A 27,788-nucleotide genomic window follows, 5' to 3' on the forward strand; every position below is an offset into this window, starting at 1 on the left:
AATGGCCAGGGGTACACAGAACCACACCCCAACAAAACAGACCCTTCCCTTTCCCAACAGGAAGCCCACTAGGCCCACTTTCCCCCTCTTCACCCTCTCATAGTAAGAATATTGTGAACCATTCTCTGGTGTAAAAGGTTGCATTTAGCTGCATAGTGAAAAGCTGGACTATTCAAAGTGTCACGATGCTGGAAAGTACAAGGTTAATGAAAGCAAAACACACAGGAAATAACCCACTTAGAAATCTGTCCCAGAGCTCAGCAATTGCTGAAGCTCATCTATTACACATGGCTTTCAGGAAACAGCATGGTAGGGCACTGGGGGGAAGTGAGGAGAACAGGATGCTATCCACATGAGGACAGTTCTGAAGCAACCAAAAACTGAACAAAGGTAGATTTCATTAATTTATATTTCTCCAATACATTGCCAAGCCTATACTCAGAGCAATAAGGTTATTCATATGTGGTCTGTGCTTTACCAGGGAAACTGGCAACTTGACCAACTCTTCTGTATCCATGAGAGCACTGTACACCAGTGCACTGGTTTGTCTCTCCCATTAATTACTCCCTACCCTTCCTACACAGAGAAATCAACTTTGACATCTTCTCTCCCTTCACACATTCAATAGTATTATACTCCAGCAGTTGACAAAGACAACGAAATTTGCAGCAGTAAGTATTTCCAGTTGGCAGTGCAGTAAGAGAAATCGAGTTAAATATTTTAAAATTTAGAGTTTCATAAGGACCTTTTTCCTCAGAGATGCTTCCATGTGCCAGTTCAACTACCTCCTGGAAAAGTTATACAATGAAAATCTGTTCTCTAGAAAGTTCCTGGAACACGTCAAAAGACGGATAATTTTAACTCTGGACACTGTTCCTTTAGAAGGGGCTGTCCTCTTAAGGGGAATGATCAGATGACCTTGCAATGGGGAAACCCAGTTTGAGAATTCACATCTCATGTCACTTTCAAACTCAAGGAAACACAGGAAAGCAAATAAAGTACATGTAGTTAAAGAAAGTCAACCTTTAAATCTTCTAAGGCTTTTTTTACTTTTAGTATTTTATCTTTAATTTGTTCAGAGGTTGTATATCCTGGATATTATCTTTTTAGGAGAATTAATTAGAAGCTTAACCAAGTAAGGATAGAGGAAGGATAGCACCAGAGTAGTAAATTTTGCTATCTTTTCACTGACCTCAGAAACAAAAGGTTATCCAGAATTGGAATTATTTAGGAAGAATACAAAAGCACACATAACAAAGACAGAATAAGCAAGGCTGTACAAAACCAAGATATAAGTAACAAGGCTTTATAGGTACATCAAGTATAGAAAACAAATAATTTAAATCAGAAAAAGCCAGTGCCACATTGAAAAAGCTAACTGAATTATACCAAGCACTTAATGGAGCACAATTGGGAATGATAAACATAAGACTAGACTCACATCAGCTTACTTGTTATCTTAATTTGGGTCCCGAGCTTGCCAGTGTAGTTCTCTAAACTATTTTATATATATAAAATAGATAGATATGAAGATGTACATACAAATATGTACAAACACAGTAAATACACAGACAAATTCTAGCAGGCAAAACACACACCTAGGATATGATTTTCCTTCTAGAGATACCTGTTCTCTCTTATTACAAAGAGAGCTTAAAAATCCTTAGCAGTTCTCGTATGTTACAAATGTGGCCAAATGAGCTACTTAATTGAACACCCAGCAGAAGATAGCCAAAAAATTAAAGCTTATTTAGCTTAATTTCAATCCTGGAGAACAAAGTAAGTAGAGATAAAAAAAAAATAAATAAATCACAAATCCCAAATCCAACCACCAAAAGAAAAAAAAAAAACCAAAAGCAGCAACTGCCACAATGGACATGAAGAAGTAATTGAACAACTATAAACAAATGAAGTGCAATAAAATTCACAGACTAATGGAACCATAATCAACTAATCCTCACACTGTAAAGCAGTATCAGGAAATAAAGTGAATGTGGTTTTTCTCACCTGTTTGCCCCAGCAGACTGAGTTTAATGTGTGTCACTAATGACACCAATCACCCTTATCATGCTGTTAGTTACTTCAGTAGCTGCTTGATAATTTGAAGTATAGAATATAGCATTTGAACACACAACAAAACAGGGACAGAAAGGTTTCATTATTCACATGCTAAGGTTAGACTAGAACATATTTAGACATTTTGAGGCAAGAAGAATTACAAATACATTTAACTGACTTGAGCTGTCCTGCATCTGGAAGGACTGGTCCTGAGACCAAGGCACCACACTGTGGTACAGACCAGACTGGTCAGTTCAACTGTTCTGATATCCAAACTGCAAGATGACATACTCCAGATTATAAACAGTTTGCTTTATTTTAGCTACTTCATATGCAACAGCTTGCCCTGTCAACACCACAGGAAACCCAACATGAGGAGAAATAAATATTGTAAGGGAAGACAGCGGGAATATAATCTACAGGGATAAAATCCACTCACCTGCCATTTTTTTTGATGTAGGTTGCTAAATAACCATGGTCTTCCCAGTTATGAACTGTTTCTGTCATTCCCTGCTCCTGAAAAATGGGCTGTAGAGCTTTAAGAACGGCATTGCAATCAGCTGCAAGATTAAGAGAGAAATAATAATCAGTAAGGATTTTCCGCTCAAGTCACTTCTGCCTTCCTTTAAAGGCTGAGTAGTTTTTTCTGGCAGCCTGGATTAATATCTGAGCACCATTGGAACAACATCCTTCATGTATCTTCTCTCTCCATCCCCAGAGATGTTTCTCATTGCATGGGGATCCAAACAGTTTTCTTTTAAAATCAGTTTTCACACCTAAGCAGAAATGGTTATCTGCTATGGATGTAGTAATAGTACTTTCTTTATGACTACTGTTGGTCACCTTCTGTATCACAATTCAGACAAGTCCTTACTCATATAATTACTTTTAAAATCATTTAAAACACAAACAATAATCCCAAAAAGAAACCACAGCACTGATGTCAAAGTTTGAAAAAATGCTGAGCTGTAGGACAGGGAAACTACAAAGGCATTGAAAACTAGAGAGGGCAAACTAATCTATTCCCTATATCCCTACAGAAACATCCATTTTTAACATCCAGGTCAGAGATGGTCTCCAGTTGAAATCTTCCTGATGCTACGGAAGAGATCTCTCAGAAAAGCAAACAAAAACTCATTTGGAAATAACTGAGGTTACTCTGGCAATTATCTTCAAAAGTAAGCTCATGATCTGTCTATAAAGACATTTCTTCAGTCAGAACATAATGATTTCAGAAGCCTCAAGTTTGCTGTACACAGTTTTGTGGGGTTTTTGTACCCACAACGTTGTTCATTATAACTACTCTAGATTCTCCAAACAGGTGTCTCAAAAACAAGTTGCAAGTTTTGCCCATTTACTTCGGAACCAACAAGGTGAGAGGTCATGGAGGATGCTGGTAAGGCTGCATTTACCAGAAGAGGAACAAAACTGGAAGGACTGTCATGTCAGTGAAGAGACCTAACAAAGTAATTATCTACAGGCTGTCCTAGTGAGGCAAGTATCATAATTTTTGCTTCACGAACACAGATTTAAACCACTATGGTCATGTAATATGTCAGTAATGCAACCAGGATTTAGAGTCACTCTATCAGAGAAACCACCTGGCACAGCCACATTATGGTGGCACAGCTTACAGCTCAACGTTTCAGCACAGACATTCTTCCCCATCACAACTTTACTAAAGAGTTATTCCCAAGGTAATTATTTTGTTTTATTCCCTGCCTCCAAAATGCAGGGAATACATTGCAAACTAGTAAGTGTAGCCTGCAGACATAACTTCCACAGCTCCTGCAAGACATAGTAAGATGGAGAACAGAGTGGAAGAACTGAAGTGCTCATGCCACATTTAACCTGTTTTCAACAGCTTCAAGTATTCCTGTGAGGTGTATCCTGGCAGATGCTGCAGGACAAACATCACTGATATTTTTCTGGTTCATGAACACACCAATCCCTCACAGCCTGCTCATCACTCAGTAGCAGATTTCTTTGCTAAGCACCCAGGCACAAGCTTGATTAAGGTCTTCCTATTATGCTATTAACTTTAGGAAATTAAAACAACATGCTCTTTCATCAGGTCTCTTTTTAGTTATACCACACAAGATTTGCCTTGGAGGGATAATTAATTCTCCCAAGTTGGAAACTCCTTTATAAAATGTCCGAGGCACAAGTGGTTGCTCGAAGGCATCAGGAAGTTTCAGCAATCTCAGGATCTCTCACCCAAATCCACTTACCACCACCTCACTCCCAGCTCAGATATGCTTGATCAAGCATTCATAAGCAAAAAGGACAGTGATGACTAGAACAATAGGAACACCTTTGAATCTACATCAAAATGTTTATTCAAGTAGTTATTACTTTTTCTTCTATTCGAGAACAAAGGAAACAAACTCCAGTTACCAAGAATGAAATTCTGTTTTAAGTATTTGGTAATTATTTGGTAGAAGAAATGGCAAATACCTCGAGTTTCAACTGTAGAGAACAGAAACAAAAAACACTGTATAAGATTTGAGATATACATATTTTTCAGGAGTATTAACACCCAGTTTACCCAGAAAGTTTTTGAACCCCAGCACACGTAAGAGATGATTCGCAGCAGTTGCAAACACTCCTGTGACATCTGAGCTGCAAAGCAGCCATTACCTGAGTAATCTGTGAACATGAGAGCTTTCAAAGTTCAGAGTTACTGTAAGCATCCAGGCCGGCCTCATGCAAAACACCAGCTAGTTTCACCCAGATACTCCAACAAGGAGCTCAAGTAATCTGCTATTGAGCCAGACTATTCTGGTTGGAGACATCCTCATACCAGATATTGACAAAAATCTTAGTAAGCAGTGGGAGCAGATAAGCTCTCATTTGAAAATATTCACACTATTTTCAACTCCAAATTTTTCTTACCCTGATTTTACATAATTTCCTTTAACAAGTGAGCATGTAACATAACCAAAATAATAGGACACATCAAAGCACTTATATATGCTTCTGCATTTGATGCATTTTTCCCTTGGTAGCTACATTTTCAATAGAGAAAGGTGAAGAAAACGAAAATCAAATTAAATGCTTCATTAAGAACATGTTAAGGAGTTAGCACACATTAGGAGACAAAATGCAGAATATGATAATAGCAAATAACAACCTGAATGGCTGCTATATTGTTTCAGTATAATAAATTGCTGTGTTATGCAAGTCTGATATTCTTGCACACAGGCAACTCCAATTCTCAAAAAATATCACAGGAAAAGGAAATACACAGAGACCAGGGGGGAGGTGTCAGGTACAAATGACGAAGGGAGCACACCTGAGAGAGATTAATTTCTAAGCAGGTGAGGTCCCAGGGGCAGTTCAAGAAGAGCAGCAGGAGACTGTGCCTCCAGCCTGCTATAGCAGTACACCTGACTGCACTGGCACTGAGCCCATCAGAGTCAAGTTAGGCCACTCACAGTGCCTCCCTCCACCACCACTTACTGGAAATACAGACACCAGGTTATAGGTGTACAGAGGATCTCACTCAAACTAATCCAAGGCATTTTTCCAATACCAATATTGTATCTCAATCTTAATCATAAAAAACCTGCAGAATTGGAGGTGTGCTGCAGAAATGTTTAGTGAACAAATTGTTCATAAATTTTAAAATCCAGAGTCAAAGAGAAGCTTCAGGCTCCTGTGCCTGTACTTTACATGCCCTAGCTTTCTTTTAGGCACTAAAACAAATGGAGAGCTAAAAGTCACAGTAGTTTATGGAAAGTCAACAGCCCCATCCTATAAGCTTCCCCTCTCCACTGTACATGAGAGGATAGAGCAATACATAAAACTTGCAGATAACTGGTTATCATTTAGTCACCAACCACCTCCATAGCAATCTTTTTCTTAAAACTTCGGAATTGTACTCCTTTTGTCCTAGCTAAACGGATCTGCCTGCATGGAAAATGAGTGCACAGAGAACACTGATGTTTGAAACAGACACTGGCTCAACTAAGAACTTGGAAAACCAACAGTTGCCTAAAGAGGTCCCTATTCTTCAAGAACAAAATAACCCTGTGCCTCACAAGAATCAAAGTACCCCCCCTTGGAGCACACTCCAAAGCCCCTGCTTTCATTACTGCCTAAAACAAAGCAGTAGCTTTTTCCTGACATATTAACACATGTAAATGAAAAACAACTGGCCTTAGCAACAAACACCTCCCAGGTATTAAGTTCGAAAGTCTCCCATCAGAACCCAGACACACACATACACAGGAAAAAACCTTTGTTTTGTTCTTGCCAGCTCTGTAAAAGCAGAAAACAGAAGGAAGCAGAAAACTATACTAAAATTATTCCTTTCAATCAATTTGCACCTGTGAGGATCATCCTCATTATACCCATTTATACACAGAAGTCAACAAATCATCCATCAGGCATAAAGGGGCAGGCATGAAGTGGAAATAGTCACCTACTATTCACCCATCCATAAGAAAACAGATCAAGTTTTCCAGTGCACTTACTCCATGTCATTATGTATTACACAAGGTTAAGAGCAGAGGCTGCTTTTTCCTAGAGCATTTCCACAGAATATCTTCCACACTCCTACTCTTAAGGATTTCCAGCTACACAGTGAATACAGGCAAAACCAGCTATACTGTGTCACAACAGGAAGAGCATGAACTTACTGTCACATCCACATATTCACCACAGCCAATCTAAGTCACTCTTCATCCAAATGTCCTTTGGGAAACGATGAGTAAAACAATCACGAATCAGAATGAGCTCTCAGAGAATTAAAGAAACCCAACTACAAACAGGAGAATTCAACCCTCTCTCTTCCCCTGCACTACCACCTTTATGTTAGTTCACATGGTCAAGAGGAACATACAAAAAACACGAACCCACATGAGATAACAAAGCTCTCTGCCAAACATTAGAACTTGTCAGTGCAGTATTTCTGAAAGCCTCTTCCCAGACATTCAACTTTTCTACTTAAGACATCTTTCTGTGTGCATCCTTCTGGCACAGCCAGGTCAGGCAGCTATCTAGATATATAGATATGCTAGATATACAGCATATCCAGCACATGTTCAGACCAAGCTTCATGTGTTTCAATTTGTGCCCACTGCCTCTTGTCCTGTCGTAGGGCACCACTGAGGAAAGTACAGCTTCTCCAGTCGCCTCATCAGGTATTTTTTATATATTAGTATATATGTTTAGAAGTTTGACATGCTGCTTAGGGACATGGCTCAATAGTGGACTTCCAGTTGCTGCTCACTTCTTGGGTGGGCCCAGCAGATCAGTTTTCAATCCACCTCATTTTAGATTTCTCTAAATTGTACTTCACCACATAGTCCATGAAGATGTTACTGGAAAGCATGGAAAGTCCTACTTAAGTCTAGATTAACAGCAATCACAACCCAATCTTCTGACCACAGAATGCTAGCAGGTGGGCTAGGCATGACCTCGCCTTTGGAAAGTAATGTCAGCTATGTCCACTTTCAAGTCCTCAAGAGGTTTGAAAATAGTTTCCAAGACTTACTCCATCACTTTCCCAGGAATCATCAAGATGAAGTTGATTGAATCTTTCCTCTTGCTCTTTTGAAGACAGTGATATTGATTTTCTTTCAGTCTCAGATTTTTTGCTCAGATGCACCAAGAAAATAATTTTTTTTGGAAAGTCACAGGACTTTCCAAAGGAACAGGATACGTTCCTTCTGGATAAAGAGTACCACACACCTTCCAAAAACTATATCCACCTTCTTCCCTGATCTTCTCCACATGGCAAGAATCTCACAAAGATGATTGGTCTTTCTTCTGCCACTCACCAGCATTAGGTTTGTGGAAGCACAGGGAAAAAAACACAAGGGGAAAAAAGAAAAGCTACTTCAACTTTCCCAAGATCACCTTTTTAAAGCTGAACTTTTTCTTGTAGTTTCAAAAGACACTACAACTTTCTAATAAGGGTGACCAAAGTAACAAAATATATAGAGGGGTTTTCAGATGGCACTAGCACACAAACACACTTTCTAAGATAGCTCATACAGTCACGTATCACCTTTACGGAATACGGAATAATCTTTGTCCAAGTCTCCAATGCTAATGTAAAGAGAACAGAGCTACACAGACACAATCTGGAGCCTTTCCTATATAACTACCAAAAAAAAAAAAAAAGTCAGGAACACAACCAGCAACTCATTACTTAAAACACTAGCAAGAATTCAACTGAAAATGATGGTTATACAGTGAACCGAACAGCTCTGCTTGAGAGTTACTTGGGAAATCAAGCACTGCAAACATACTTGTCCTGGCTTGTTTACTGCACAAATACATGGTCCCTCTGCTTATGGATTCATCAGTATCTGAAGGCTCACTCCTGATGACTCCTGAAGCACAATGCACTACAGAAGATTGAAAACAATCCACTACAAGAAACTATAAGAGGGGTTTTTCCTTCTTAGCTTTTGGTAAAACTTTTAGAAGACCCTCATTGCTGCTGGAAGCACCTGAGGGACCATATTATGTTTTTCAGTTAGAGAGGACAAGTCCCACAAGAACATTCTATAAAACAAGTTTAAGACACTAAGCATGTCAAATTCTGACAGCCAGGACAACTCTGAAGGAGAAGCTATTTGAGTACTGCCCCTTCAAAAAAAAAAGTCAGAAAGAGGAGAAAAGAACTGCCAGGTTACTATACCCTTCACAATAATCACATGCAGAGTTAAATGATGTTTAAAAAGTCTCTCCTGTTCATCCTGACATTTACAAATTATTTCCTTTTTTATTTGATAAAATACATGCTTTAAAATAGTTTTTCTATACCTTGCATCTAATTGCAGCTAGTTATGATGTGATGTCCTATCACAGTTACCAACTTTTTAAATGCTTGTCTTCTGGAATGGTGCACAACAGATCACAAAGTCTTGCCACTCTCTAGTAACTCTGAAAGAAAAAACATTTTAGGCTTCCACAGTTAACAGTGGTTTTGCATTCCAGAAGTCTCACTGCTGTTCAATATTCACATAAAAGTTTAGTTAAAAAAGCTTTTAACTGTTTTCCTTTCCCTAATTGCTATTTTACCCTGTAAGAGTCTTAAAGATTTTTCCACTTTATACAAGGTCACTGTTCTTTAATACAGAAGCAACATTTGCTTAGATGATGCAAAATATTTGTCACACTGTTCTAAACAACGCACAAGCAGTATCTTTTACCTTTTAAGCATCTAAGTCTCACAACATACTCTTTCAGACTTACTGTTTAGTCAAGTCTAACTCTGCTATGGAAAGACATCATTTCGTTAAACTTCTTGTAACTCTTCACCTCAACAGATTATCAGAGCTGAGCAGTAGGCCAAGAGGTAAACCAAAGGTATTTGCAAACTAACATCCTCACATATAATTTTGGCATACCACCTTTACACAGAGTATTTATGCACTCAGAAAACCTCCTTCTTACGATGGGTAGCTTGAGCCTTAATATCAACAAATGTGGTTTCAATGCCTCAACTCCACTAACCTCACTTGTCTCTCCCACTAATGCATAAACTGAAGTCTATCATTTGGCATACAAAGACTGTTCACATTTTGAATCTTAGCACCAGTTGAAATATCTGCAGCCCTTCCATTCAAAAAAAAAAAAAAAAAAAAGGACAAAATGCATTGGTAACAGAACTTCAGGATGCCCAAGTAATGCCAGCTCTCCTGTTCACTTACATCTCCCAAGCCATTTTCATCACCTAGTACCTGACCATCCTTTAGAAACATTAAGAAAAGTGATTAGTACTTGTCATATGTACCTTCCTCTCCTTCCAATGATTTTGCTATTTAAAAGGTATGGTCAGAGAAGTGTACCTGAAACGGGAAATACTGATGTGTCAAAAGCAGTCTTCATTTCCTGCAGGAATTTGCCCAGCAGCCTCTAATGGGACCCTCATGAAAAATATCTCCCATGCTGCTAACCTCCACCTCTGCAGGTGACAGCTCCTTCAGGTCTCAGCAAGCAGCCATTGAAAATTCAACATCATGTTGGAGAATCAGATAATTATATTTTCAGAGTTCCAGTCATGAAGCATTTTAATCTTCAAAACTAGAAACCAACTAAAGCAGGGAATGAGTTCATAGAAGTCCTTACTACTAAAAATAGAAAGCTATTAATTCCTGTATTAACACCTCCTGACAAGCCCCATTTGTGCTCTGACACACAGCAGGCCAGTTCTCAGTCCAGACCTGTCAGAACTAGGCTGTGGAGACCTGCAGGGCTCGGCTCAGAACAGCCCAGCCAAAAGCACAGGCCGAGCCCACACCACTCAAGGAGGCTGCTAAGGGAACATAACTAAAACAGACCCACTCCTGAACCGCAGCTGCAAAGTAGCTGCAAACACACCCTTAGCCAAGGTTGCAAGTCCAGAGACATGTACGTGAGTCTTGTTTAATCTTTATTTACATGGTCTTCGCATACACATCACAGTCAAGGAGTCAGCACATTTTGCTAGCATACCCTAAATCACTAAGGTAAAGAGATAAGCATATTATCTGCACGTTATCACTGTAATCAGATGTTTCAGCACTTCAGACAATTCAATACTTGACAGAACCAGTCAAATTTAGCTACAAGGATCAGAGGTGCCATTCCCCCACAACATGTTCAAATATACTTAACGTGTTTTTAAAGCTAACTGCAGTCAGCTCCTGCCAAAATTTGCCTCATAAGAAAAACAAAGCCCCAGCATCTCTAGTACATCAGGCAACAAAAGCACCCATCACAAAGAACATGAAATTAAAAATCACTCTCTATATAGCTAAGTGCTCAAAGATTTTATTGATGAGGTTTCTCATTTATAATCTTAGCAATTTCCAAGTACTTAGTGTTAGGTTAAGCCCTTCTCCTTCATACACAAGTTTGATTTACTTGAAAAACAACCCTGTAAGTCTTCAAGAAAAACATCAACTTTTCTGTGCCAGCCATCTCTTCTGCTTTCTCTGATATTTCCATGCTTAGTATGGGATGAAACATGACTCAACAGCTAAAACTGCTGATTATCTGCTAAATAAACCAAACCCAGTATCAACTCCAAATCGTCTTTACTACAGCACAATAAAGCTCAAAGCACATGAGCAGCTGAACTCATATAGAGTTTTCACAGAGAGAAATTCAGGTAGAGGTTTCAGAGATGGTCACAAGAAAAAGCCAATACAGCACTCCTCCTCCTCATCTAGTTCTCTTAAACACTCTTCTTTCTGGGAAATCATCCCTTCAGAAAGGTATTTTTTTAATTAGTCCTTCAAGTGAGGAAACTCAACTAACAAGGTTTCTCAAAGGGATGCAAAACTCAACCTTGTCTACTTTCTCCCCTCCAAAAATTTAGATTAGCCCAGCCAAAAACAAGTACCACAAAACTGTGGTACTGCTCTGTGAAGAACATCAAGACTTCCAATCAAAACAAAGACAAGAATGAAAATACTGGTTGAAGTGCTCTCAGTTCAAATATTTAACAATTTGAAAGCCTAAGTAAAAACTTCAATACTGAAAGAATATTTAAGAGAGTAACTTAGAACATCTTATAATTAAAATTCTTTCCTTGCACAGATTCAGAATGTGCAGTGGACTCTGCAGACAGGAACAAAGCCACTGACAGAGCACGCTCAGCCCACAAAAGGTATCTATCTATCTCCACAAAAACATTCATTTGAGGAAAAACAGACCATGTGCACACACATCAATCTATCATTTTTCTTAAAAATTCAAGGATTGCCTTACCTGCACTCCAACCCCCGCATTCCCATTGTGTGCTAATTCATACAAGAGTTTTGCATGAATTTGTTTCAGCAGCTGTGCCAGCTCAGGTCATCACTGCCCTCCTCCACCAGCTCACTCATCTGTGCCCTGGCCCTGAATATCATCAGCAGAACTGTCTGTGCCACTGTATCATGAATTATATATAACCCCCCAACAATAATCCCAAACAGTAAACCTGCAGACAGTTAAAACTAATTTCCAACTAAATGTCTTTTCAAAGCAGCTTTCTGAGGCAAACAGAAGAATCCAAATCTCCCCAGAGTCTCCATATTATCTCCACTCCCACCCTTAGAGAAATGTGAAGAACACTGATCAATTCAATACTCAACAACCAAGAAAACTAAGCTTATATGACACATTCATGCATGGACGGGAACACTCCCATGTACAAGCAGATTTACAACATACAGTATATCTAAAATCAATCCTGTGCAGGTCTAAGGCATCAACTATCTACATATTTTCATAATAAAGTCCTTAAAATAAATAACTTGAGGAGTCTCAAATTCATCCCTTTGGATGAAAAAATACACAACTAAGGCCTTCTACACCCCAATTAAGGAAGGCCACCTATCTGTGACCATTTTTAAGTGTTAAAGTAGTTTTCTTGTATTTTAGAATAGGGAACACCGTACTGTTTGCTTGCTAAAGTTGTCTGTTTATCTCCCGGGTCACAGATATTTCTTCTCAAAGGGTTGAGCTCTATGGTTGCTAATTTAATCAGCTCTTGAGAAGACCATCACCAAAGTCAGGCTACACTATCCAGCTATCAGAGATCCAACCTTGCTTATATTTAACTGACAGTTATATAGACAGGCAAAAGCGCCTTTCCTCTTTTGACTAATACATTTTTGTACCATACTTCAATAAATTTTTTAAAGTTTGAAAAAATTTGGCAGCTTTTAACAGAAGTACATGGCCTTGCTCAGCTCATGCAGCCCCGTTCCCAAGACAGGGTTGTGTTCCTCCCCACCTTAAACCAACACAAGAAGACCTGTTTTATCCTCTAACTCCTCAGATCCATGTTTTTATTGACATTGCTGACCTCTCTCAGTATTTCCAACCACCTTATGGAAGTGATGATGGCAAATACTAAGAAATGCCTACTGTGACAGTTATCACTCTCAAGATCCTTGCTTTGTACACACTGGAATCCTAAAGAATGCACCACAATCCCAATAGTCCCAGAGAACTGGACTGCCTGAAGAAAGCAAAGCTGTTATTGAAGGGGTTTGTCATGTGCCAAGTAAGTCAGACAGTGAGAACAACCCAGTAGAACCTGCACCTTCTGCAGCACAGACAGTTGCTAGCAAATAATTGCACATGATTGACACATTAATAAATTACCACATGACAAAATCCCATCTTCTTCATGCAGAGCTGTGCCCTCCAGATCCTTTCACTGCCACCCAAAGACAGCCTCCCTCCTTTACTCACAGAGAACCTCAAAAGACTGAGGATGAAGACAAGTCACACACAACAGAGAACAAAGTCATAAACAGATCACAGAAAACTTAACATCTCAGAAATACTATCCCACCCTTAACAGTCATGTTCAGTCTTGATGCTCAACAGCAACATTGAAGCCTTTAGATAGCTGCTATGTTAAAAGTGAACACCAAGAAACGTATACAAATTACTTCAATCACCTGTAACGACTCATACAAGCAGATTCTTAAGAAGTGCCATCATAACCATGTGCAGTTATTTCAAGATGTGTTGCAATGAAACAAACTATTGTTCAAACTTGCTTTCATAACCTAAAGTCTTGCCTTCCTACAAGCTACAGATGTCATTTACCTGGACTACTGTAAAGCCTTTGACACAGTCCATCACAACATCCTTCTCTCTAAATTAGAGAGAGGTGGATTCAATGGGTAGATAAGAAAGTGATTGGATGGTCACACCCAGGAGGCAGTGATCAATGGCTCAGAGTCCCAATGGACATCAGTGACAAGTGGTGTCCCCTCAGGGGTTTGTACTGGAACTAGTGTTATTTCTTTATTAGTGACAGACAAAGGGAGTGAGTGAACCCTCAGCAAGTTTGCAGATGACAGCAAGCTGAGTGCTGTGGTTGCCACCTGGACAAGCTCAAGAAGTGGGCCCATGGGAACCTCATGAGGTTTAAGCAAGACCAAGTGCAAGGCGCTGCACCTGGGTCGAGGCAAATCCCGGTATCAATCCAGGCTGGGTGATGAACAGATCCAGAGCAGCCAGGATGAGAAGAACATGGGGCTGCTGGCAGATGAGAGGTTGGGCATGACCCAGCAATGTGAGCTTGCAGCCCAGAAACAAAACCATGCCCTGGGCTGCATCCAGAGCAGCACAGCCAGCAGGTGAGAGAGGGGATTCTGCCCCTCTACTCTGCCCTGGTGAGGCCCCCACCTGGAGTACTGTGTTCAGCTCCAGAGTCCCCATCACAGGAAGCACAATGACCTGTTGGAGCAATTCCAGAAATTCCAGAGGAGGGTCACCAAGATTAGAGGGATGGAGTATCTCTTCTATAGGGAAAGACTAAGAAAACTGGGATTGTTCAGCCTTGAAGAGAGAAGGCTTTGAGGTGACCTAATTGCAGCCTTCCAAGTAGTTGAAGGGAATTTACAAGAAATCTGGAGAGAGACTATTTACCTGGAGTGACAGGACAAGGGGGAATGGCTTCAAACAGAGAATAGGCTTAGGTTAGATATCAGGAAGAAATTCTTTACTGTGAGGGTGGTGAGGCACTGGCACAGGTTACACCCACAGAAACCGTGGATGGCCCATTCCTGGAGGTGTTCAAGGACAGGTTCAATGGGGCTCTGAGCAACCTGACCTAGTAGAAGGTGCCCCTGCCCATGGCAGGGGCGTTGGAAATAGGTGATCTTTAACGTCCCTTCTTGCCTAGGCCATCCTATGATTCCAGGATAACCTGGCAACTTTAACAGTTATATCTACCCAAAAATACATATTCGTTGAAAAATGAGTACACAGTTAATATTTTGCAGAACAAGGAGTGTGCATTTACCAAATTCACAGATTTTGCTTTCTCCAGAATGCAAACGTAGAGGTGCAACAGATTCAGCTGAGATCTAGAAATAATGTATTATTCTCACAAGATCTGAAGGTCCAAAACCACACATTTAATTTTACTAAATGCCTTTTCATGTAATTCCAGACTATTCAGAACTTTTATTGCCCACATAATTTGCAGCAGAAACCTCAACTAGTGGACAATCCATGTTTCAGATTCAAACGCTGTAACATAAACTACACATGTACATTCACCAATTTTGCCTATTTAAACAACTCTTCATGCTTTGGGCCATAAACACTAGACAAAGGGAAAAAGTCCACATAAAAACTACAAGCCAACTTCCAAGCTGTCATGGGCGGAAGAAAGTTCTTCACATCTCACTGACGATGTCTGTTGTGCTGAGCCAAACATAAGAAGGGAAAAAGCCTTCTTCCCTCCTTTGATCTACATGGCAACACTTCTACAGTTGGTCCATCAACCCACACCTATTTAGGCACATCCATCTTGGTCAGAGAAGGACACAACCAATATCTTCAAAAGTAAAGGGAAATGGATAGAAAAGCCTATCCAAGGCCAAGACAATAATTAGGATCGTTACCACACTAATTAATGGCATTGTTCTTTATATAACAGAAGAGCCATGGCTTATTTGCAATACATCTAGTCCTACTTTTATCCCTGGCAATTCTGACTCTTCTGCAGAAGCCAGTCATTGATGCAACTCTTGAACCCGAGATAGTCCAGGGAACTATACAGGAAAAGAGCTCGTTGAGGGGGCTGTGTGGTATCTACAAATATAATTTTTATACTGGTTTAGCTTCCTAATTCTGTTCACGCTAGGTCAGTCAAGCACAAGGTGCAAGGACAGCAGGACTACCTCATTGACCATTGGATCGTCATTTCAGTGGCTGAGCTGCTCTACAAAAATCTCCCTGTAAAATGGAAACTGCAAGATTTTCACTGTGAAACACACTACAGTACCCTAAAGTACACTGCTTGGGAACAGCTCCACTATTACCTTCCCCTCCCAGCTCCTGGCTTTCTGAAGTGCACACACAGCAATGCCACAAAGGGCACAGCACGCAGCAAAGCCCCTGCACTCAGGAACCTCTCTTTCTCAAATCAATCTATTAATAGATTTTGTCTGTAGATGCAGGGAACTGCCTTCACACCTCCCTCCCTCCAAAAAGGGAGAGAGAAAGGGGTTCGACACACCAGGCCAGACAGGGGGCGGGAAGGCCAGACCGAGCCCGCGGCCTTGCTCAGCACTCACCGAGCCGCTTTGGCGCCCACGGCAGCTCCCCCCCTTCCCCCATCAAACCTGTCCTCACATCCCTGGCCCTCAGGAACGCGGCTGTCGCCGCGGTTCCCGGCCCGAACGTGCTCCCTACAGACCCCCACGGGCTCAGGCCCTGCCACAGCCCGCGGCTCCAGCGCCAATCGCTCCCTCCACGCGTCCGAGCGGCACCGCAGTGACCCGGCAATCCCGCACCGCACCCCCGCACCGCCCGGCGGGAGCCGAGAGCCACTTTATCCCCGCCGCCTCCAGCGCGGTGCGGGGGCGGCTCCGCGGGGAGCCCCGGCCCGGCCGCTCGCACACAGACAGGCCCTCCTTCCTTCCCCCACCCCTGCGGGCCCGCGGCGCGGCACCTCCCGCCCGCCTCCCCTGCCCCCGCGGGGAGAGCGCGCCCTGGGGCCGCCACGGGGATGGCCCGGCCCGGGGGCACCCGCACGTCCGCCCTCCCCATGCCGGGCTGCCCCCAGCGCGGCGGGCTCCGGGCAGGAGGCCGCGGGGACAGCGGCGGGTACCGCGGGCACGCCCGGCCCCGCGGGGGCGCCGAGAAAGGGCCGCGGGGGGAGGCGGCGCCCGCGCGGGGCCGGCAGGGCGGGAGGACGCGGCGCTTCCCCGGCGGGGCCGCAGGGAGACCCCGCCACGGGGGGAAGGGTCGCGCCCCCCTCCCCGCCTTCCTGCGCCGCCGTTACCTGTGGCGCCGAGCAGGAAGTCCAGGGTGCTGTGCCGCGCTGCTGCTGCCATAGTGAGGTAGAGCCCTGTGCCATGCCTGGAGCGGCGGCGACGGCGCGGCCCGTGCGGCGGAGCGGCCCTATATGCGCGCGGGGCTGCGGCGGCGCCGCGGGGGGGGAGCGGCGGCGGGGCGGGGCCGGGCCGGCGGGGCGGGACCGCGGCGGAGCGGCGGGAGGGAAGCGGTCGATCGGCACCCCCTGGGGCTGGGCCGCGGCTGGGCGTCCGAAAAATAGCCTGGGGAGGCCCTTGGGATGGTGGTCACACAGCCCGCTGAAGTCCCGCAGTGGTGTCCTGGCGCTGAGGCCGCGGAGCGATGCCGGCGGCGGCAGCAGTGGTGGCCTCGGGCTGCTGCACCTCACCTGCTGCCCGCGGTGGGCACGGGGGGGGGGGGTCCGCCAGCCTTCGCTGCAAAGGGACCACCATCAGGGCCTCTGCAAGGCCTTTTGCTTAAAGTCATTTTTTCTTGTCTAACGGGTAACTAAAACAGCGTCCTGAAGGCAAAGATTACACCAACCACGTGCAGCTACAAACCCAGAAAAATAGTGTGCAGAAGCAGTTAACTACAGAACTGGTCACTGAATCACAAAATCGCAGAATCAGTTAGGTTGAAAAAGACCTCTGAGATCACCAAGTCCAACCTATGACCGAACACACCACCGCGTCAACCAGAGCATGGCACTGAGTACCACGTCCAGATTTTGCATAAACACCTCCAGGGACAGTGACTCCACCACCTCCCTGGGCAGCCCATTCCAGTGTCTAATCACCCTTTCTGTAAAGAAATTCCTCCTGATATCCAACCTAAACCTCCCCTGGTGCAGCTTAAGACTGTGTCCTCTCGTCCTGTCTCTGGTTACCTGGGAAAAGACATTGATCCCCACCTGGCTACGACCTCCTTTCAAGGGAGTTGTAGAGAGTGATAAGGTCACCCTTGAGCCTCCTCCTCTTCAGGATAAACATCCACAGCTCCCTCAGCCGCTCCTCATAGGACTTGTGCTCCAGACCCTTCACCAACTCTGTTGCCCTTCTCTAGACCTGCTTCAGCACCTCCATGTCCTTCCTGAATTGAGGGACCCAGAACTGGACACAGTACTCGAGGTGTGGCCTCACCAGTGCCAAGTACAGGGGAAGATGTTTGACTGTCAGTTCCTATGAGCTTTGCCAGCTCTTAGTTCCTTTAATTTTATTGCAGGATTGAGAGCAGGTTTGCACAATGCCATGCCGTGGTTTCACATGATTCCACAATTAAATTAAGAGATTTACAAGTAATTGTTATTGTGTAATCCAATGTGCTACCATGATTATTTCTATTCACTTGGAATAAGGTGGGGTTTTTTCAGGGCAAATTTACAGTATCCTTGTTTTGAACAGCTATAGTTCCACACAGGCACTCTGAGCAAAGCAAAAATGTTCTCTGGGGATACGCATCAGAGGAAGCACAGACATCTGCAGTTCTGTAGTAACTACACTTTCATCAGCTGTTGTTCATTTGAGACAGCTCATGCATGAGAGGCTTTTTTTAATGATTAATTAGCTAAAATATACGGCTTTGCAGATTCCCATTCAACATCTTTGATTCAATCCTGGATATTACAGGGGATTACATAGTTCTCTTTGGGTGGCTTGTGTACCCTTGTTGCCATTCCATCAGGAATTCTTATTTTTCTTAGTGCCATGACTTTTTTTTCTTTAACCAAAATCAGTGGGGTTTTGCTGCTTTGAACTCTCTACCATTCTTTTTTCCGAACATGCAGCTGCCATTAGACAGCCAGGAAAATCCCTACACTTTAAAATCTCTTACATCTCTCACCATGGCTGGTGGCAGCTGGAGTGGTTTCAGTTACTTCATTCCATAAAGGAACTTTCTGGATTGATTTTTGCTCTCTTCAATGGGAGCAATGCCTTGTGTTCAGTTCAACCAATTACATTATCTTTCCATTGTGGAATAATTGGAAGAAGGTAATAGTGATGTTGTCACCTAAGTACCTTCAAATGTATTTGTTCATATGTGCCAGGTGCCTAGCTAAATTATACCCTTACATACACATGAACAGCTTTGCTGGGTTTACAGAAAAAACATCAATATGTCATGCAAATCTTTTCCTGGCATTAATTTTGCAGCTTAAGGCCGACCATTCCAGACTGGCACTTGAGGAGAGGTGGAGCGTCATCTTTTTAATTAAATTTGCTGATGAAAAAAGAACAGTGGTCTTACTGTTTCCTTTTTTACATGGATGAGAATTTTATGGATTAGTAGTGGATTCAAATGAAGAGCTGAAAAGGCTAATAAATTATTTCAGAGAAAAATATGAAGTCTTTCTTTCTTAAACTTTGACTTAAAGTATGGTTATTAGCCATAAATGGATTTTGCAGCTGTTCATTATGTTAGGTGGAACTGGGAAAGCTGGCAAAACAGCATGAACAAATTCAATAAAGCGTGGAAAAGAAGAAGTTCATCTTAGAAACTTTGGTAGAGCTGTAGGAAAACATTCAACAAGAGGAAGAAACTCACAATATCAACATGTAGGAGTGAAAGCAGACAGTAAATTACATATGGTTTTACAGAAAAGCATAATAACAAAGCCCACTGAATTTAATCCTCCATGTGAAGGATCCCATTGCTGAGGAAGGAACTAATAGACTTTCTCTTCCACTTCTTTGGCATGACTACTCTGTACATGATACTTAACTAGGTCATGCCTGGGATATTTTTTGGGAATCTTCCTGTTAGAAAATTACACTGAAGGGAATTTTAAAAAGAGCAATTAAAATAATTAAGGAGATGAAGGGATTGATTTATGAGACAAGATCAAAAGATCTAGAATATTAAAACATGTTTCACAAATACTATGGTGTTTGGATGACATCATGTTGTTAAGATTAGCACAGACTATATGGAGTTTGATCAGTGTAAGATTGCGTGCATGTCTTGAAGCCAGTGCAGACTGCAAAAGGGGGTTCAATAGGGAAAAAAAGATTGAGGCATCGATGGTTGCTGGGTCATGGAAAGTTTTGTGCTGAAAATCGAGGGCAGAGACCCTACCCTCTGCAGGTAGATTGGACAGATTACATAAAAGACACTGGTTCTTGGGAACAATCTTGCACTGCAAAATAATTGGGACAGAGGCCTTGCACAGTACGCAATAGATGTGTGTTTTAATCTGCATAACTTCTGTTCTTTGTACAGGGTAATGACAGGCTGAAATACCAAGTGTTTCAAGTCTCAAGATTTTTTTAAGCAGAGTGTAATAGCATTTTTAACCACAAGCTCTCAGTTCATCTTTGACTATATCCACCTGTGTTCATTGGTCTGAAAATATTTCACTTACAACTGCCACAATCCAGAGTTCACCTCAGGAACTAAAGTTAAAATCAACTTCTTTTCATAGACAGCTAAGAAATATCCTTTAAAAAATATTTTTTTCCTCATGTTTATGACCTGTTCAGAAATTCATTCACTTCAGGTCCTTCTGAGTCTTGCTTAAGGTGCACTAGAGTCACTTAACAATAGTAGATTTTTTTTCCTGAATGGCTAAAAAAGTTTCTAAAGCAATGACACATTTAAGACAGGAGTTCACAAAGGTTGTGTCAGCCCTTGTTTAGGAATACTTGCATGTCTCATGGCTGTATCACTTGTGAATAGCATGGCCATCTCATAATGCTAATTGAAACCGTGAAATCAAGCATAAATATTTAAAATATACACATTCAGGTTCTCTCTCCATACCTGGTTCTGTATATTTAAAGTATTGTAAACATTAATGCATTACACTTAAATAAGCAGAATAACATGTGCAAACATGTAATCCCATGCTGAAGTGCCGGCTAGAAGATAGTAGCAAAATGTGAAAAGCAGGGGCTGCAAACAAAGAGGGGTTAGAGTTTGATGCAAACCCCTGATTGTGCTTTCATCATCTTCACTGTTTATGAATCTTACTGGGTCAGTTTTTTCCCTAGGAATTTTAATTTTTTAAACACAACTCTAGTCCTTTAGTATTTGTTTATAATTGATAGAAATCATGGTAAATTTTGAGGAGTAGGAAAGGGAAGATAGTACTTCATTTTAGAAAAGTAGTATGCACAGGAAAGAGTCTTGTAAGTTAATAGTTGCTTTAGAAATTATTTGAGGTAACAATGTGGTACCACAATTATGAGCAACCGTGAAATTCACCACTTTGGAAAACAGCATTATCTTATTATATAAGACAAATTCATGTTTTCTAGAGGTGAACGTCTGTTTAATACAGATAAGAAAAGTAGAACTGAGTATTCTAATGAATTTACTTCTTTAATTCTTATTTCTGCTTTTGTGCCTGAGCATGTTACTGTTTACTAAAACAAATACAATTTATTTCCCTCTTCTTGGATGCTTGCAATCTAATATATAGACTTGCTGGGGCATAGCTCTGGAGGCTTAAAAAAAAAAAAGATAGCAAACTGTCTGTTTCAAATTAAATTGAGGCAGTATGGAGCCTACATCTTACTGGAAATCATTAAAAAAATCTCTAACTTTAAAAACAAGCATATTGAGTTGAACGTGGAAACATAGGTAGATTACAAGATGAGTAAAGACCTCTTTTTTTTTTTTTCTAAGTTCTGCAAAGAAAGACCCTGGAGAGTCAAATTATATCATAGGATGTAAGACTTCTCACAGAACAAGAGAACAATTTCAGGAAGTTTTAGTGAACTCAGATAAGAGTTAATTACTTAAATAAGTGCTACCATAAATTATAGAGGCTATTATACTTGCTGCTTTTTGAGAGCCCTGTGCTGTATTTCAGCCAGAGTGCTGCTTTTGAACCCTTGGGATTTCCTTTGGTCCAAATAGACTCCAGCCTGTTTCTTTTGGTCCAAGGTTATTTACCACGGAGGTGAGACCTCAAGTCCAGTCATCCTGGGATCCTGGTTATCCTGCATACCTTCAGGGTCTCCTTACTTGTGTTAGCACACTCACTAATCAGGTTTCAGTCTTGACAGAAACTAACAAATTATTTTGCTAACACAGAGAAGTAGCCACGGAAACCACTGACAGACCATTCCTTACTTTTACCTCCTCACCAGCACTCTCTAAGCTTAACCTTTAGGATTGTACCTCTCACCTGCACATAATGGCAGGGTTGGGGGGTTTTCCTACCTGCCATAATGCCACAGGCCTGACAGAGTTTCTTTCTGTGTTTCTGTATAGATGTTTGACCACTCGACAGAATTCCCCAGAATCCCAATGAATATAAAGACTAGATGAACACTGCTTTTCCACCCCAACCACAGTCTTGCCTGTGAACTCATCACATGATGCAGCAAAATGGGATCATCTGTGTCGTCTCCCAGAACAATTAGATCCTATAAGCAGTCCCTCTTGGTTTTTGAAAATAGCCCCTGAGGAACCTTTATATAACTTCTATCAGATGACCTCTCCCACTCCTTCTTCATCCCCGCTTATCATCTGATCCTTTGGGCAGCTCATCAGGTGATTTCCAGTACCACATCAGATGATCATGATCTTGGATAGCAACCAAAGGACTTTCCTGGTTTGTCCACCTTCTTTATCATGCCTGTAACATAGTCTGGATATACCTCCTCAGGCACCAATAGGGCCTGCTAGTACTAGTTTTTCTTTATGACCTAAGCTACAGAAGTTAGGTCTGATAGCTGCATCAGCTTGTTAGAATATCTTAACCACTCCCAAGTGGTGACTTATAGACCCAGCTACAGGACAGGACCTGTGGTTCACAATCAAAAAGAACATAACAGAAAAAATTGGATCCTGATGCCTTGTTTCCCTGCACAAAAGGCAGAACGATGGCAAGCTTAGGTGAGGTCAGAAAACCAGTGCTGGGGGTTGGCTATGTGCAATATGGTTGGGACTTTAGGATAACCCTCTGCATGTTCGCATCAGCAATACAACAGAATAATTTTTTTATTACCATCAGCTGGTTTTGTTTGTTTGTGTATTTTCTGTTCCTCCATTTTATCTCTATTTCCTAATAATTACTGTCACAAACCCAGTAAAGCATGTTTCCCCAATCCAGTCAAGTCACAACATCTTGTCTATTGATTATAATTTCCCATGCAGATGACTTCAGGGAGACATTAACCCTAGATATCAAAAAACACACTGAACAGGTAAATCCCCTATTTTTTATCACAACACTCTGTATCCAGTGGACCCCATTCTCCTTTCTTTTTACCAACATTAGCAGCTACAGTTGAAATAATGTAAAAATTAAATCAGACCAATGAAATCTTGAGAAAAAACCCAAAACAACCTGGTCAGAGAGAGGGAATAGCTTTTTATGCCTGGTAAAACTCATTAAATTAGGGGAAAATATACATGGCTTGATAATTTGTAACCCTGGCCTCTCATAACATGAGAGAAATAATATTCTTTCTGATCCAAGTGTTTTTATGGAGGGAGGTAAACTCTGCACAGAGAAGCATAGATGGCAAATTGATTAAAATTAGAATGATTAATTCATCCAGGCAGCATGAGGAGGCAGTAAAACAGATGAGCAAAAGAGAGGCAGTGTCAAAAAAAGACAATGGAAAATCTCTTTTATCTAAACTAGAGACCAGTAATACAAAACTTACTTTGTATGCATGTTTAACAATATTGTTTCTCATAAAATTGTTCCTTTTAGTTACCTTTTCTAATTCCCTTTTGAGTGACAATGCCTCAGTGTGCACATTTTGAGAAATGCTGACAGATGATAATGTGAATTTTATTCTCATATCTGTATTATGTACTGGATTCAGGACTTCTTACATGAAATTCTGTTGCCACCAAAGTCAAAGACAGACTTACTTTTGACTTCAAGGGAGCCAGAATTTCAGTATTTGTCTGGTGCACTGCAGAAAAGGTTAGACCAATACTGTTTGCTACATGGTCATTTGACTTTCCAGGCAGAATTATATGTAACTGCATTCCAAATATAAAACTAAGGAAAATGAACAAAATGCTTAAATACATGCTCATAAATCATTGTAGTTACAATTAATCTATGAACATGCCATCATAACTCCACAAGGGGTATTGGTCAGCTTTTTTATTATGAGACGAGGTATTACCATCTTGCCTGTCATGAGAGAACCTTTTGATTGCAAGTGCAATACAAATTCCAAGTCAGAAAATGATCTCTTCCTCAAAGGGATTTCCAGATTAAATAAAGGTGCCTGTCTAAATAGGCCAAGGTGTCACTGCAGAGCAGCTGTTCCACATCAGGCTCTCCTGTGAAGCCTGTGCACGAAGCTCATCTCATCTAACCTCAGATGTCTACAATCCAGAAGCCTGCACTTGATCTGGTTGTCTTGACTGCACTCAGAACCAGCAGTGAGCCAGTTTTAAGATGTGATTCATTTCACTCTGTAGTCTAAATCAGAGCAGATAAAACATGTTCTGCTTCTACCTGTTGGCTATGAACGCTTCAGGTGAACTCCACATCAGTGGAGTGCTTTGCACAAATTAAATTATTTTCCTTCTATTCAGAGATATTCTCAACATGAAATAAGAGTTTCCATGTGGGAAGCTAGAGCCATGATTAATTTTTTAAAGTTTTCTTCTTAGCAGAAACTTTTACACAAACTTCTTCATTTTCTATTGTAAATAAGAAACAGCATGTACTTAGGAAAGAGAGATGAGTTTTCCAAGGGAAAAAACAATACAGTGAGACAATACTGATCAACCCAGCAGGCCATGATCTCATTTTATTGCCTGTCAGACCATCTTTGAGTTCATTAAAGGCATCACAGAAAAAAGTTGAAAGGACTTGTGAAAGACTTTGTGGTTATTCACAGCCAGTTCCTCTAAGAAGTTGTCAGGTAACATCTATTAAAAATTTGTATGTTTTTTAAATGCAAGGTAATTAAATCAAAATGTAGAGTTGAGAATATAATTCAAAGTGATTGATCTACAGCTCAGCTAAGTAATTTCAGAGTTAGAGCTACAATGAATAAACCAAATTTAGAGAAACAGTAAAAAATGTAGCTAATCCTCCAAAGCCTATATAAAAATACTAACCCCGTTGATAAGGTAAGATATTAATGTATTGCAGTCTGTTACCAAAACTTCACCAGAACTCAATAAAATAACAGTTGGGACTAATTACAGCAAAGCAACTTTTGGAATTGACATAAAAATTTTCAGCCTGAAACAGCCTGTTGTAAATATCAGAAAACTTATGTGTCCTTGCAACCCAGAAGTTTGCCAAATATCATATAATGATTGTGGTATTTAGTCCTCATTGGTACCAGCTCAGTCTTTACTAAAATGTCTCAGCTGATTCGTTGAGAGAAAGAAATGTCTTCTAACTAGAGCAGTAGGTTAGGAGTCAGGAGATCGGTGTTTTAATTCTTAAACTGCTAATGATTATTCCACCTGAAGCGTGCTGATAACAGTACTTTCTTTTTCTATTAGCTTGTAAACCCCTGAGGAAAGAAACTGTTCCAGCTGTGGCATTTTAAAAAATACAAATTCAACAGGTAGCTATAAATTTCTCTTGTGAACGATGTATATGATGTTCTACATAAATTTTCCATAGTGAGTCTTTATTACTTGCCTTATATTATCTGAGTAATTCCTTACCCAGTTTTTTTATATATTCTCCAGTTATTTAACCATTGGTTGTTTTGGTTTTTGTGGGTTTTTTTGTTTTATTGTTGCTTTGGGATTTTTTTTAGGTTTTCTTCTTTACTCTGTTAATTTTAAACTAAAAGAACTTCTGATGAACACAAAATGGTATGTGTAGCTATTGTCAATGATTGAGCAGTTGTTCAAAAGATAACAAGTAGTTTGCTTGGAGTTTTTGGATGCAACTCTTATATAACAACTATTATTGCCAGCACCATTACCCTAGAATACAAGAAAATCAGAAAAGTAATCAGATAGGAATACTTACCATATGCAGAATTCAAATGTAGGTGTTTTTCTTCTTCCCAGCATCAGAATTTTGGAAGGTTTTCTTCAAACAGGTGAGAGGTGAAAATCTTGACAGGGAAGATTTTCAAATTTTTAAGGGGATTTCCAATAGAACCTGAAGCTACGTTGAACTGGTAGCACCTGAGTATAATTTTCAAAGGCAGGACTTTAGAGTACTGTATCTATTTTGACTTTTAGGCTGAAAATGGTGAGAGAAATGCAGACTTTTTGAAAAAGAGATAGAGCAAAAGAATTTCTTATTCAAAATTTAAATCCTCATTAACTTCCTCTGTCTGGACAAAATTAGAAGAAAAAAAACTCAAGTTTTTGTCAAAGCATGTCAAAGCATAGGCATTGAGATGCTGGTTGCTTCAAAAAGCAAAGGTGTAAGATTGTTCAGCTACATAAAGGAAGGCTATTCATACAGTGTTCTGTACTGTAAGGACTTAAAATATCTTATGCAATAGCATGCAATTGTATTTTCTTTATTTCAAAGTTTATTAATTCAAGGTCTTACATTTGTGAGTGTATAAATCCTGAAAAAAAAGCAAGTAACTATTTTATTTCCTGTCATTTCCCAATCCTAACTTTACTAGCATGGCATGCAAAATTAAAAATGTCAATGAATAGGCAGTGTCATTAGAACTTCTGGTGTGGAAACATTTTAATTTTTCAATTAAAACTTGATTGAAAGATTGCTTTTATGACCTAAAGCAAGTGGTGGGTAATTTAGTTTGGTCTGGTTCCTATGCTTTCACTGTTTTTTGGGGATTGTTACTATGCAGGGGTTAAGCTGTAAGAAGAAAAGAATGTATTGTCATACCTGCAGGGTACTAGAAATCATGGTTAGGTTTCTCTTCTGATCTAGGCAGTGATATGATGGCATTGTGTTTGTACTCTGATGAATTCAAGCTGCTATGTTGAGTGCTCACTGCTTCCTGACTTCTTTTTCTGTTTTGCCCTGTTTTCAAGGGCTACATCTGTCATAACCAATGATACTCTGTCTCATCGTGCCAGAAGAGCTCGAATTAGTGTCTTGGCAGTGCCAAAAGACATTGACTCAAAAAGACATTTGAGAATGCTGAAATGAAACTCTTGGATTACGTTTTCTTCTTGATTTCCCCTTTTCAAGTGTACGCTATTGTATTTGTCTTCATCACGTTCTCCAACTGACAGAGCCCCATGTAACAATAAACAATACTGAACTGCCAGCCTTTAACTTTTACTGTTTGCTTAGGAAGTGTGCAAGAGCTAATGAGAAAGCATATGAATCCATTTTTTGGCCAACAAATGCTGAATAACAGATTTTGCAATAAAAATATTTCAGGAAAAGACAAGATACATTTTCTGCATGTCAGCCTCTTCTGACTCTGTCAAACAAAAGCTGTAAAACTTAACTTTAGCCACTATGTCATGCAGACTTCTTGGAACAAAATTATGCTGTTGCCTGACTCCATTCTTTCAGAAAACTTTTCCACAGATTTTATTACACTCTGACATGGTTACACTATGTCACTGAGAGCCACTGACACAAAGAGCCCAGGGCTCTCCTGGTGGATGGGACTGGTTTTCCTTGGTGTTATGGGCAGCTCAGTGCAGCCAGACCTGGTGTGGAGCCTGTGCTGGCTGGAGCACTGCAAGAGTGTAGAAGCAGCATAGAGCTCTGCATTCCACACACTGTCCTGCGTTGAAACTATTTAGCTGGGTTAAAAGACCTGACCCTAAGAGATAAAGGCTTATCCTGTCATAAACCAGACCTGAGTAATGATGTCGGAGTGCCTCCCGCCTGTCTGAGCTGCAGACAGAGTACCTGCTGCAGTGCTTTCTCATGGCATTGGAACAAGCTCCTTGGGACCACAACAGGAGCAGCTGCAGGAGAGTTGCAGGAGGAAGTCAAGATAGTCAGAGGAAATAGTAGTAAGCACCTTACTCTTTAAGTATTCCACTTCTCTGAAAATATGTTCTTGTCATCATTTCTGCTGTTGGATCCTTGCTAGTTATGAGAACACATGATTATGATTTTACAGAGT

At 40.9% G+C, this 27,788-nt stretch overlaps 1 protein-coding gene across 1 annotated transcript in view; it reads right to left on the reverse strand.

Moving 5' to 3' along the window:
* SMS (spermine synthase) overlaps positions 1-16,975 on the reverse strand; it is a 44,574-nt gene extending 27,599 nt beyond the window's left edge. The window contains exons 1-2 of the mRNA XM_051794893.1: positions 16,808-16,975; positions 2,498-2,618 (exon numbers count right to left, since the gene is read on the reverse strand). Of these exons, the coding sequence (XP_051650853.1) occupies positions 2,498-2,618; positions 16,808-16,859 (173 nt within the window). The 5' untranslated portion in view covers positions 16,860-16,975. The remainder of the gene's footprint in view (positions 1-2,497; positions 2,619-16,807) is intronic.
* Between the last annotated feature and the right edge of the window lie 10,813 nt (positions 16,976-27,788).

This window comes from Manacus candei, unplaced genomic scaffold (genome assembly GCF_025592945.1).
Source record: "Manacus candei isolate 608988 ecotype Guabito, Panama unplaced genomic scaffold, ASM2559294v1 h1tg000041l, whole genome shotgun sequence".
In the NCBI taxonomy this organism is placed as follows: domain Eukaryota; kingdom Metazoa; phylum Chordata; class Aves; order Passeriformes; family Pipridae; genus Manacus; species Manacus candei.